This window comes from Nicotiana tomentosiformis, chromosome 4, assembly GCF_000390325.3.
Source record: "Nicotiana tomentosiformis chromosome 4, ASM39032v3, whole genome shotgun sequence".
Taxonomy (NCBI): Eukaryota; Viridiplantae; Streptophyta; class Magnoliopsida; order Solanales; family Solanaceae; genus Nicotiana; species Nicotiana tomentosiformis.
In genome coordinates this window covers 28,920,066-28,933,737 of record NC_090815.1, presented here as the reverse complement: position 1 = coordinate 28,933,737, position 13,672 = coordinate 28,920,066, and the positions used below count along the sequence as shown (strand labels likewise).

Here is a 13,672-nt window from a genome sequence, read left to right as displayed (position 1 = left end):
ATTACGTAGGAAACAACTTTGACATATGAGAATAAATCACCTAGTGTTTTTTGTCACAATTTGAATTTTCTTGCCAATTTAATCCTGTCTTTCTTATTTAATCGAGCAATGAAGGTGTCCGATTAGTGTAAGATGTTCAAATTCAATGGCTCGATTCTGTCACTAAAAAAATGGAACAATATCTGGTAAAATATGAACTTTGTAAAGACCAGTCTCTCTTTCAACTCTGATAACCAATTTTTTATTATGCAATAGATCGCTATCTATGGTGGGAACCACAACTTGATAACGTGACAAATCATTGTCCAAATCTAAACTATTGCATTGTCTATGCAAAAAGGGTCAACGTGTTATTTCGTGATGGATATCCCTCTTTCTTTCTTGGACTATATTTCTTGAATAAACCAGAAAAGGGACAAAAGCAAAATGGAAAGTCAAAGTTCAGGTCTGCAAGCTCTATTAGTGTCAAACCAAGAAACAACAGGCCATGATTTTGATAAGAAAGAAGCACAAGAACAAGATTATGGAATAGGAAAACGAGAGATTATTGAAGAAGCAAAAAAGCAGCTAGGACTTGCTGTTCCTCTTATAGCAGTCAATATTCTGCAGTATTGTCTGCAAATTATTAGCATAATGTTCGTTGGCCACTTAGGAGAGTTGGCTCTCTCTGGCGCTTCAATGGCTACTTCCTTTGCTTCAGTCACTGGATTCAGTGTTTTGGTAAGTTCTTTTGTTGACTACTATTGTCTGTTCAAATCATGCTAAGTGGTTGTTGACTTGATTTTTATCTTGCACGAACAGAGGCGAATCCATGATTTAGAGTTTGTAGGTTCCAAATGTGTTAATGTGTGTCATTCGGTACTTGAAACAATTTTGTCTTCTCCCTATTAGTATATATCTAGAGTCAATAATTTATATGAAGAACTACAGAACTCAATCACTTGTTGCTGTTACTCTTCAGTTTTCTGCTGAAGTCTATCCTGCAGGTTACTCAAATTGGATCAGTGATCGGTTAATAGGTTTCATCACAAACATAATTAGTTATTTCCTGTTAGTTAAATCAATAGTTTAGACCGTACTCACATGTAGGACATTTCCCCTCTTTTTGTTATATGTATACATTTTAAGTATTTTTTGGCATATGTATACATATATCGCGCTTAAAGTAATGGGTTGAGTTGAACTCATAGAATGCACGCTAAATCCACCTATGTGCACGATGTGCTAATTGGAGCTAGTTCCTTTTCTTATTGTGAAGTTCTAGTTCTCGACGATGTTTTCCCACTTCCAAAGTTCATTATTTTACTCCTTGATTTATTTCTGAACTTAGTGTCTCTCACAAATTTTTGGTAGTTAGGAATGGGAAGTGCACTGGAAACATTATGTGGGCAAGCCTATGGAGCTAAGCAATACCACATGCTTGGCATTTACACACAGAGAGCAATGCTAGTTCTTCTTGTATTGAGCATTTTGCTTTTACTGATATGGTTCAACACCAGCACCATTCTTATCGCTTGTGGTCAAGACCCTGATATATCTGCTGAAGCAGGACAATTTAATCGATGGATGATCCCGGGACTTTTCGCGTATGGCATACTTCAATGCCTCAATAGATTTTTACAGACTCAAAATATAGTGATGCCGATGATGTTGACCTCTGGTTTCACAGCTTTGTTCCACATTCTTATATGTTGGATTTTTGTATTCAAGATTGGTCTTGGAAGCAAAGGGGCTGCTTTGGCTAATGCCATTTCATATTGGGTTAATGTGTTTTTATTAGCTGGTTATATTAAATTTTTCCCAGCCTGTAGAAAAACTTGGACTGGTTTTTCAAAGGAAGCTTTGCATGATGTTCTGGATTTTCTCAAGCTTGCCATTCCTTCTGCAATTATGATTTGGTAAGTCTATTCTCATTTTCCCCTAAATAACCGATGTCTTCTAAATCATATATGAATTATGTCTTCTATTTCAGCTTTAAGCTTTCTATGTTCTGTTCTTTCCACTAACTGAGTAACATTTTACTTTTTATCATTCTGATTTACAGCTTTGAATATTGGTCATTTGAGATGGTTGTTCTATTATCTGGCCTTCTTCCTAATCCTAAATTAGAGACATCAGTATTATCAATAAGGTGCGTGTTCTATTAACATCAAGCTCATTGCTTATTTTGCTTCTTCGAACAAGAAAAGATCGATAACTACCATTACACAAATTCTTTGAAATTCTTTTCAGTCTCAATACTTGTTGGATGGTATACATGGTTTCAGTAGGACTTGGTGCTGCTATAAGGTAAGTCAATGCATTGTTCTCACATGATCTGATTAGTATCATTATTATTCTTCATTGTTGTTGAAAGAAAAGATCTCAACTTGTCCTTCAGCACAAGAGTTTCAAATGAACTAGGGGCTGGTCGTCCACAAGGAGCACGATTAGCTTTATATGTTATTGTGGTAGTGGCCATCTCAGTAGGATTGATAATCACGACCACCACCATTTTGGTTCGTTTTGTATGGGGGAAGCTATACAGCAATGAAGAAGAAGTAATCAGATATGTCGCCAAGATATTGCCTCTGCTTGCTTTATCTGATTTCTTGGACGGTTTCCAATGTGTGCTTTCAGGTTGAAAAATTACTCCAAGCTTTTGATAGTTGGAGCAAGAACGATAACGTGTTAAGAGTATTATGCTCGTTTTTTGCATTTTTCAGGTGCTGCTAGAGGATGTGGATGGCAAAAACTCTGTGCATTCATCAATCTTGGGGCTTATTATGTTGTGGGATTACCTTCTTCTGTGCTCTTTGCATTTGTATTCCACACTGGAGGAATGGTATATCTCTATTACTCTTTAAATAGTTGCCCTCAGTCCCTCAAACACTCACAATCAAATCTCAACCTTCTGTTCTTGATTTATGTTCCTACTTTTAGGGACTATGGATGGGAATCATTTGTGCATTGTTAGTGCAAAATGTGGCGCTTATAGCGATAAATATATGCACTAATTGGGATAAGGAGGTGAGTCTTTCTCTTTTTGTACAATGTCCTTAAAATTTTTGTTGAATCTTTGAAAAACTAGGCTTAAGTAATCAAACATCTTTCACCATTATATGAGTAAGGTTGAATGTGCTTACAAATTACAATACAGATTGCTCATTCCCTTTCACTTGACTATAAGTATAATCTTTTCCACACCAGTTCTGCTATCAACTCAGTTGTGGTTCAAATACTGCCTCTTTATTGAATAAAAAATCAATAGTTTCCTTCCATATATCAATTGATATTTCTTGATATGAGTCTATGACAAAGATGGAGTATGTTTCTTTTTATTGTACTGTGTTACTTTGCTCACTTATGTTTTATCTTATGATATTAGGCAAGAAAAGCTGTAAATAGAGTCCAAGTTTGTGGATTAGTTGAATGATATTTGGTGCGCCTTCTCGGACGGGGAATCAGAATGGGGGTTTGAGCCGTAGAAGCAGCCACTAATACTTGCATTATGGTAGGCTATCTATATCATACCCCTTAGGATGCGGTTCTTCCTCGAACCCTGGCGTGAACGCGGGATGCCTTGTGGGATGCCTTTTTTGATTGTTAGATTGTATCATGTAATATGCTAATGTTTTCGAATTATATTCCAGTTTATCATTTCTTACATCCCATTCAGGACAGTTGTTTATAGTGAGTTTGCATGTTTCATCTTTTTGACATTCTAAATGTAAGAATTATACAAGTTCAGCCTGTAAAACATAAAGGAATTCTTGTGGATATTTTTATGTGTGTATAGCACAAGCAGGACTTTATAGGCAACTAATAGCATGTTTGGCCCAAAATATTTTTTTTTTGTCCAGAAATGCTTTTATTTCTAAGTTAAGGTGTTTGGCAAACATTTAAAAGAAAAAGAAAAGCACTTTTGAGCAGAAGCAATTGTTATTGAGAAAGGGAAAAGTAGTTTCTCCCTAAAATTACTTTTTGAAAAGCGTTTTAGAGAGATTTTGTCACCATCCAAATTCGCAATTGGTCGAGACTGCGCCTAACACCGCTGTTAGGCAAACCCACAAGTGTAACTACTATTTATTTACCCCTCTTTAACAAATTAGTATGGAAGTTTTCCTTTTTAACATATTTTTAATTACACTAAATTTCATGCAACTGTGTTAAGTCTTTTTAAACAAATATCAACATAATAAATACATACTCTGCAGTGATCGAAATAACAAATACATCAGTACATAAGTGCTACAAGTCCCCAAAACCCGGTGTCACGAGTACATGAGCAATCTAGAGAATATCCAAAACTACTAAAACTACTATCCGAAAGTAATAGATAGGAATAGTAAATAAGATGGAAGGAGACTCCGGTGCTGCGGATCATAGCAAGGCAAGCAGCTCACCCCTAGATCTCCGTAGATGACCGGCTACGCGCCTGTGTGACCACTGGGTGGAACATGTCTCAGTACCTGCTCATCAATGCAGAAGTGTAGCCTGAGTACGAAGAACAATACGTACCCAGTAAGTATTTAGTCTAACCTCGAAGAAGTAGTAACGAGGGGTCGACTTGACACTTACTAAAGGTTAATAATAATAATAAAAGTGCATAAAGTAGACATGGTCAGCATAAAACAGGTATCAATGAGACAAATAAAAGCAACTACAATAAATACAGCACGAGTCTGTAACACATCACCAACATCTCATAACTGGTTGTTAAGGCACTAACTCAATTATCCAAACTGGAACCCGTTTCGATTATTAAGCACGAAGTTGCCGAGGTGAACGGTCCGATCCCATAAGAATAGTGGTACTCAGTACTACCGAGGCGAACGACTATCCCATAAGAATAGTATTACCATCATACTGCAAAGGCGAACGTCCAGATCGCATAAGAGTGGTGTTATCATACTGCCGAGACGAATGGCCAGATCCCATAAGAGTGGTGTTATCATACTGCCGAGGCGAACGTCCCGATCCCATTAGAATACAGAAGTTTACTCGCCCGCGGAAGTACTTGTGAGGCAAGAAGACATGGATTTTTCATAGTTATTAAGTATTCCTCAATTTTTCAAAATAAGAAGGCTAAATCAATAATTGCAACTTTAAATCCCTAATCTCAGCTCTATTTAAGACAAACAATACGTAAGATAAACACAATAGTACAATTAAAAGCATGATGTGGATCTGAATCAACCCGGACATATCATGGAATATAGCTACACACGGACTCTCGTCACCTCGTGCGTACGTAGCTGCACACACAAGCAATACACAATAAAGATACACCTATGGGGATGAATTTCCTCAAGGTTAGACAAGATACTTACCTCATTCCCAAGCTCACTTCCGGTCCACTAATCCACTTTAAAAGCCTCAAGTCGACGCCGAACAATCCAAAACTAGTCAAATGTTATATACTTTAATCAATATACTCAAAAGTTCATAATTTAGCTTTTAGAGTAATTACCCAAACCAAATTAGAAGATTCCTAAAATTTACCCCGGGGACAACTTGCCCGGATTCCAGAAATGTTCAAAGATAGATATTACCCATAGCCTCACGAACTCAAATATATAATTTTTACTCAATTCCATAACCAATTTCGTGGTCAAACCCATTTTTATCAAAACCCTAGGTTCTTCACAAATCCCTCAAGTTTTTATAATTTTTCCATGTTTGATCTACCTAAAATCCGCATAATTAACTTGAAAATGGGTAGGAGTTACTTACCTTAGGATGTTGATAAGAATCCCCCTCTAAAGTGTTCTCAAAATCTCCCGAGGCTAAATGAAAATGTGAGGAAAAGGGTCTAAGTCTCGTAATAAAAGCCCTCACTGACCCAGGGATTTCGTGCATGCGACCAAAACAGTCGCATCTGCGGCTCTGCTTCTACAGAAAAATCCTCGCAAGTGTGGTCTTTGCCCAGGATGCCTCTCTTCTCTTCTGTGGATGCGCTCTCGCTTCTGCGGACCCGCTTCTACGGAAAGACTGTTGCACTTGCGAACCCAAGCTTGCTGGCCCTCCTACGCATTTGCGGATTCTCCATCGCAGAAGCAATTTCGCTTCTGCGGAAAAGCGTCGCTTCTGCGGACCACTGGTCAGCCCACTCCTATCCGCTTCTATGATCATAGGCTCACACCTACGGCTAAAGCCACGTAGGTGGAAAGGCTGTCGCACCTGCGAACCCAAGGCTACTGACCCTCCTTCGCATCTGCGGATCCTCCATCGCAGAAGCGATTTCTCTTATGCGGAAAAGCGTCGCTTTTGCGAACCACTGGCCAGCCCACTTCCAACCGCTTTTGTGATCACAGGCTCACACCTGCGGCTAAACCCACGCAGGTACGAAAGCACTAGAACTGAAGCCACCAGCAGTTTCCCCCATACCCAAATCGAGTCTGATTCCAATCTATTTCGCATCTGGATCCCCCGGGGCCCTATCCAAAGATACTCACATATCCAATAATATAATACGGACTCGCTTGCGTGATCGAAGCATAAAAATAACATCCACAATTACAAATCGGATGCCAAAATGCATGAATTCAACATCAAACTCAAAAACATCCAAAAACACTTATGCGCATCTGATTCCTGTCAAATCAACTCGGAATGACGCCAAATTTTGCGTGCAAGTCATAGATCACCATACAGAACTATTTCCAAGATTTGAATCCCAAACGGACCTCGATAACACCAAAGTCTATTCCAAACCGAACTTAAAGAACTTGGAAGACCTTCAATACGCCAACTTTCAATATTAAGCGCTGAAACGCTCTCGGGTCATCCGAAACCCTATCCAATCACACGCCCAAGTCCAAAATTATCACATGAACCTATTGGGACCGTCAAATCCCAGTTCCGAGGTCGTTTACTCAAAACGTTGAGTCAAGTCAAACTTAACCATTATAGGCTACTATTAAGGAACTAAGTATTCCGATTTCAACCCGAACCCTTCCAAACCCGAACAAACCATCCATGTATGTCATAAAATAGTAAAATAACATACGGGGAGTCTTAATTAGGGGAACGAGGACCGAGAAAGTAAAATGACTGGTCGGGTCATTAAATTCTCCATTTCTTAAACAAATGTTCGTCATCGAACTGGTCTAGAATCATACCTGGAATGCTAAATAAGTGTGGATTTATGCTCTGCATGCCCTCTTTGGTCTCCCAAGTTGCCTCCTTGACTAGTTGACTCCTCCACTGGACCTTTACCGCAGAAATCCTCTTAGACCTCAACCTGTGAACCTGCCTGTCAACAATGGCAACTGGCTCCTCCTCATAACCCAGGCTCTTATTTAGCTGAACCGTATTGTAGTCTAACACATGCGACCTTCAAAGTATAGACACGTGGAAAATCGGATGAAATCCCGATAGACTGGGAGGCAAAGTAAGCACATAAGCAACCTCCTCGACAAGCCTCAATACCTCGAATGGGCCAATAAACCGTGGGATCATCTTGCCCTTCTTCAAGAACCTTATGATTCCCTTCATCGGCGAAACTTTCAAGAGAACATTCTCGCCCACCATAAATGATAGATCACACGCCTTCTGATCCGCGTAACTCTTCTATCTGGACTGTGATGTGCGAAGTCGCTCCTGAATCAACTTTACCTTTTTCTAAGGCATCTTTCACTAAATCAGTACCATATAACTTAGCCTCGCCGGGCTCAAACCATCCGATGGGAGAACGACATCGCCGACCAATAAAGCATCAAATGGATCCATCTCGATGCTGGACTGATAATTGTTGTTGTAAGCAAACTCGGCCAAGGGAAAGAATCTATCCCACTGACCTCCGAAGTCAATGACACATGCTCTGAGCATATCCTCTAGAATATTAACTGTCCCTCCGACTGCCCGTCGGTCTGCAGATGATAGAACGCACTGAGCTCTACCCGGGTACCCAACTCGCTCTGAACTGCTCTCAAGAAGTGCGAAGTGAACTGAGGGCCTCTCTCTGAAATGATAGAAACATGCACACCATGCAACCGAACAATCTCCTGAATGTAAATCTAGGCCAATCTCTCTGAAGAATACGTAGTCACAACCAGAATAAAGTGTTCCGACTTGGTCAACCTGTCGATAATGACCCAAACTGCATTGAACTTCCTCAAAGTCCGTAAAAACCTAATTACGAAGTCCATAGTAATGCGCTCCCATTTCCACTCAAGTATAACCATCTGCTGAAGTAGGCCATTTGGCCTCTATTGCTCATACTTGACCTGCTAGCAATTTAGACATCTCGCCACATACTCAACTACGTCCTTCTTCATCCTCCGCCACCAATAATGCTGCCTCAGGTCGCGATACATCTTCGTAGCCCCTGGATGAATAGAATACCGAGAATTGTGCGCCTCTTCTAGAATCTTCTCCCTCAAGCCATCAACATTAGGAATACATAGATGACTCTAGAGCCGCAGAATACCATCCTCTCCGATAGCAACCTCCTTGGCACCACCCTATAGTACCGTCTCCCTAAGAACCAACAAGTGCGAATCATCATACTGACGAGACTTGATCTGCTCAAGTAATAAAGACTGGGCCATTACACACGCAAGAACTCGACTGGGCTCTAAAATATCCAATCTCACAAGTCTGTTAGCTAAGGACTAAATGTCCTAAGACAATGGCCTCTCTTCTGCTGAAATGAATGCCAAACTCCCCATACTCTCAGCCTTTCTACTTAAGGCATCTGTAACCATATTTGCCTTGCCCGAATGATAAAGTATGGTAATATCATAGTCCTTTAGTAACTCAAGCCACTTGCGCTGCCTCAAATTGAGATCCCTCTGCTTGACCAAATATTGCAAGCTGCGATGATCGATGTAAAACTCACAGGACACCCCATAAAGATAACGCCTCCAGATCTTGAGAGCATGAACTATCGCAGCTAACTGCAAATCATGTATGGGGTAATTTTTCTTGTGGGGTTTCAACTGACGTGAAGCATATGCAATAAATCGCCCCTCCTACATCAATACAAAACCCAAGTCAATGCGTGAAGTGTCGCAATACACAGTATACATCCCTGAACCGGAAGGCAACACTAACACTGGTGTTGTAGTCAACACGGTCTTGAGCTTCTGAAAGCTCGCCTCACAATCTTCGGACCATCGGAATGGAGCATCCTTCTGTGTCAATCTAGTCAAAGGTGCTGCAATAGATGAGAAGCCCTCCATAAACTGGCGATAATAACTTGTTATCCCTAGGAAACTCCTGATCTCAGTCACTATGGTAGGACGAGGCCAACTTTAGACTACCTCGATCTTCCTGGGATCTACCTTAATACCATCGCTTGATACAACATGCCCCAAAAATGCCACAGAATCTAACCAGAACTCGCACTCGAAGAACTTAGCATATAGCTTTTGTTCCCGCAAGGTCTAAAGCACTAATCTTAAATGTTGCTCGTGCTCCCCCAAACTACGCGAGTAGATCAATATGTCGTCAATGAAGACAATGAAAAACGAATCAAGATACGACATGAATACTCGGTTCATCAAATCCATAAATGTCGTCAAGAGCGTTAGTCAAGCCGAAGGACATAACCAAAAACTCATAGTGAACATATCTAGTCCGGAAGGCTGTCTTCGGAACATCCGAAGCACGAATCTTCAGCTGATGATACCATGATCTCAAGTCGATCATATAGAACACCCTGGCACTCTGTAACTGGTCAAAAAAAATCATCAATATGTGGCAACGGGTACCTGATCTTAATGGTAACTTTGCTCAATTGAAGGTAATCAATGCACTGGTGCACCCCAAGACAACACACTAGATCTGACGAACCCCTTTGCTAGTAACTCTTCAAGTTGTTCATTCAACTCTTTCAGAGCCATGTAGTACGGTGGAATAGAGATAGGCTGGGTACCTGGAAACATATCAATACATAAATCGATATCACGATCTGGTGGCATACATGGGAGATCAGAAGGAAACACATCAGAGAACTCCTGCACCATGAGCACTGAATCAATCATCGGAGTCTCTGCAGCAGTATCCCGAACATAAGCTAGATAAGCCAAACAACCCTTCTCGACCATGTGTTGAACCTTCAGGAAAGGGATAACCCGATTAGATGCACTGACATATGAACCCTTCCACTCCAACCTAGGCAACTCTGGTATCGCCAAGGTAACAGTCTTGGCATGGCAATCAAGGACGGCATGATATGGAGACAACCAGTCCATGCCCAGGATGACCTCAAAGTCGGTCATATCGAGCAATAGAAGATGCGCTCTAGCCTCATAACCATAGAAAGTCACGATACAGGATCGGTAAATCCGATCCACAATAACAGAATCGCCCACTAGCGTGGATACATTAAAGAAGTACCCAAGGACTCGCGAGTAACACCCAGAAAATGAGCAAACATAGATGAAACATATGAATACGTTGACCCTAGATCAAATAGCACCGTAGCATCCCTACCGCAAACAGAAATAATACTTGTGATCACGACATCTGAGGCTACTGCATCTGGTCTAGCTGGAAAGGCATAGAACCTAGATGGAGCGCCACCTAACTGGCCTCCACCTCTAGGACGGCCCCTACCCACCTACCATCTGCCTTTAGGGGGCCGTACAACTGGTGCGGCAGCTGGTGCGGTAATCATGGGCCAATAGTTCTGCTGCTCAACCTTGCCCCGAAGTCTGGGACAAAACCTCTTCACACGGCCAAGATCCCCGCACTCAAAACAACCAACCGGAATGGTGGACTACTGACCTGAAGTCTGACCTGATGGCCCGAATACCCACTAGAGGACCGAGCGGTAAGTACTCTCTAGAATGGCACTGAAATAGGGTCGTGTTGTTGCACTCCGAGCATTCGATGGTGCTGACTGCATGGGCCTGCTGAGCTGACCCCTTATGAACTGAACTCTGCCCCCAGGTAGGGCACCACTGAATTATCCAAACTGCCGGGGCCGCTTGTCCCTCGGTGCAAACTATCCACTGCGGTTGAGAATACGCTCGATCCTCCGAGTAACATCCACAACCTAAAAAAAACAATTCCCTATATCTGCCTCACGGGCCATAGGTACCTGAATCTCAGGGTGCAGACCTGCAATGAACCTCCTCACCCTATCTGCATCTGTGGGAAGTATAATAGCTGCATGGCGAGACAAGTCAGTGAATATCGTCTCATAGTTGGTCACAGACATGTGACCCTGACGGAGTCGCTCAAACTGACCCCGAAGCTCCTCTCTCTCAGAAGGTGGTATATACTTCTCCAAGAACAGATGTGTAAACTGATCCAAAGTCAAGGGAGATGAACTTGCTGGCCTGCTAAGAAGATAAGCCTGCCACCATCTACGGGCCTTGCCCTCAAACTGAAAAGTGGTGAAGTCTACCCCGTTGGACTCCAATATCGACATGTTCCGGAGCCTATCCTTGCACAGGTGAATGAAATACTGGGGGTCCTCTGACCGTTCACCCCCAAAGGTAGGGGCGAAGCCTAGTCCATCTGTCCAGCCTCTTCTGCTGATCATCGGTCGCGACTGGCACAGCCTCTGGCATAGCCGCTAGGCTGGGCTCCGCCCGCAGGTAGTGTACCTGTGGTCTGATAAACGGCAGTGGCCTGCCCTGGAGCCTGAGCAGGAGGGGTCTATGCTCCTCCTCATGCCTGAGATGTGGTAGGGTCCGATGGAAATCAACCAGCATGCGTCATAGAGTCCATGAGTCGCAGCATACGGCCCATGACCTCCTGGAATCCCGGTGCAGTCATGAAATCTGTTGGGGCTAGCACAGCTGCAGGAGCCTCATCCTGCTCCTCAGCAACATGATCCTCCACTGGATCCACATGTGGCATAATAGGAACAACCCTAGGGCGCCCTCGTCCTCTAACTAGAGCTTGAGCCCTCCCTCTGCCTCTGCCTCTGCCTCGGCCTCTAGCAACGGGGGGAGCAGCCCCTCGACCGCCTGGTACATCCGCCGTGCGCGTTCTCACCATCTGTGAGAGATCAATAGAAAGACACTTAGTATAATATCAACTGCACGATAGGAGATGAAGAAAGAGAAGTTTCCTAACATCATATAGCCTCGTGAAGATAAGCACGGACGTCTCTGCACCGATCTGCAAGACTCTACTAGGACTTCTAGTGACTCGTGAGACCTATGTGAACCTAAAGCTCTGATACCAAGTTGTCACGATCCAAACCCACAATAGGTCGAGGCTGCGCCTAACGCCGCCGTTAAACAAGCCCACAAGTGTAACCACTATTTATTTACCCTTCTTTAACAAATTAATACGGAGGTTTCCCTTTTTAACATATTTTTAATTACACTAAATTTCATGCAACTGTGATAAGTCTTTTTAAAAAAAATATCAACATAATAAATACATACTCTGCGGTGATCGAAATGACAAGTGCAACAGTACATAAGAGCTACAAATCCCCAAAACTTGACGTCACGAGTACATGAGCAATCTAGAGAATATCCAAAACTACTAAAACTATTGTCCGAAAGTAATAGACAGGAATAGTAAATAAAATGGAAGGAGACTCCGGTGCTACGGATCGTCGCAAGGCAAGCAGCTCACCCCAAGGTCTCCGTAGATGATCCGCTACGCGCCCGCGTGACCACTAGTGGAACATGTCTCAGTACCTGCACATCATTGTAGAAGTGTAGCGTGAGTACGGAGAACAACGCGTACCCAGTAAGTATCTAGTCTAACCTCGAAGAAGTGACAATGGGATCGACTTGACACTTACTAGAGGTCAATAATAATAATAAAAGTACATAAAATAGACATGGTGAGCATACAACAGGTATCAATGAGACAAATAAAAGCAACTACAACAAATACAGCAGGAGTCCGTAACATATCACCAACATCACATAAGTGGTCGTGAAGACACTAACTCAATTATCCAAACTGGAACCGTTTCGATTATTAAACACAAAATTGCCGAGGCGAATGGACCGATACTATATGAATAGTGGTACTCAATATTGCCGAGGCGAACGGCCTAATCCCATAAGAATAGTATTACCATCATACTGTCGAGGCGAACGACCCAATCGCATAAGAGTGGTGTTATCATACTACCTAAAATTCACCCCGGGTCCACGTGCCCGAATTCTAGAAATTTTTGAAGATAGATATTACACATAGCCTCACGAACTCAAATATATAATTTTACTTAATTCCATAACCAATTTCGTGGTCAATACCATTTTTATTAAAATCCTAGGTTCTTCACAAATCCCCCAAGTTTTCACAATATTTTCATGTTTAATCTACCTAAAATTCGCATAATTAACTTGAAAATGGGTAGGAGTTACTTACTTTAGGATGTTGATGAGAATCACTCTCTAAAGTGCTTTCAAAATCTTCCAAGGCTAAATGAAAATGTGAGTAAAAGGGTCTAAGTCCCGTAATAAAAGCCCTCACTGCCCCAAGGATTTCGCACCTATGACCAAAACATCCGCACATGCGGCTCCGCTTCTGCAGAAAAATCCTAGCAGGTGCGGTCCTTGCCCATGCTGCCTCTCTTCACTTCTGCAGATGGGCTCTCGCTTCTGCGAAAAGGCTGTCGCACCTGCGAACCCAAGCTTGCTGGCCCTCCTTCGCATCTGCGGATCCTCCATCGCAGAAGCGATTTCGCTTATGCGGACTACTGGCCAACCCACTCCCAGTCGCTTCTGCGATCACACAATCGAAGCACCAAAATAACATC

The 13,672-nt window shown here is 42.4% G+C and overlaps 2 protein-coding genes across 2 annotated transcripts; one reads left to right on the top strand and one right to left on the bottom strand.

Annotated features, from left to right (window-relative positions):
- Positions 1-311: 311 nt before the first annotated feature.
- Positions 312-3,761, top strand: LOC104091822 (protein DETOXIFICATION 16-like). The gene is made up of 8 exons (XM_009597246.3): positions 312-720; positions 1,354-1,898; positions 2,045-2,131; positions 2,233-2,289; positions 2,381-2,619; positions 2,706-2,824; positions 2,923-3,009; positions 3,368-3,761. Exons 1-8 carry the CDS (start codon positions 427-429, stop codon positions 3,413-3,415), a joined length of 1,476 nt encoding a protein of 491 aa, XP_009595541.1. The 5' UTR covers positions 312-426; the 3' UTR covers positions 3,416-3,761.
- Positions 3,762-8,606: 4,845 nt separating this feature from the next.
- LOC138909424 (uncharacterized) lies at positions 8,607-11,365 on the bottom strand. The gene is made up of 3 exons (XM_070200623.1): positions 11,033-11,365; positions 9,744-10,043; positions 8,607-8,957 (listed from the first exon to the last, which is right to left on the bottom strand). The coding sequence occupies exons 1-3, from the start codon at positions 11,363-11,365 to the stop codon at positions 8,607-8,609; spliced, it is 984 nt and encodes a 327-aa protein (XP_070056724.1).
- Between the last annotated feature and the right edge of the window lie 2,307 nt (positions 11,366-13,672).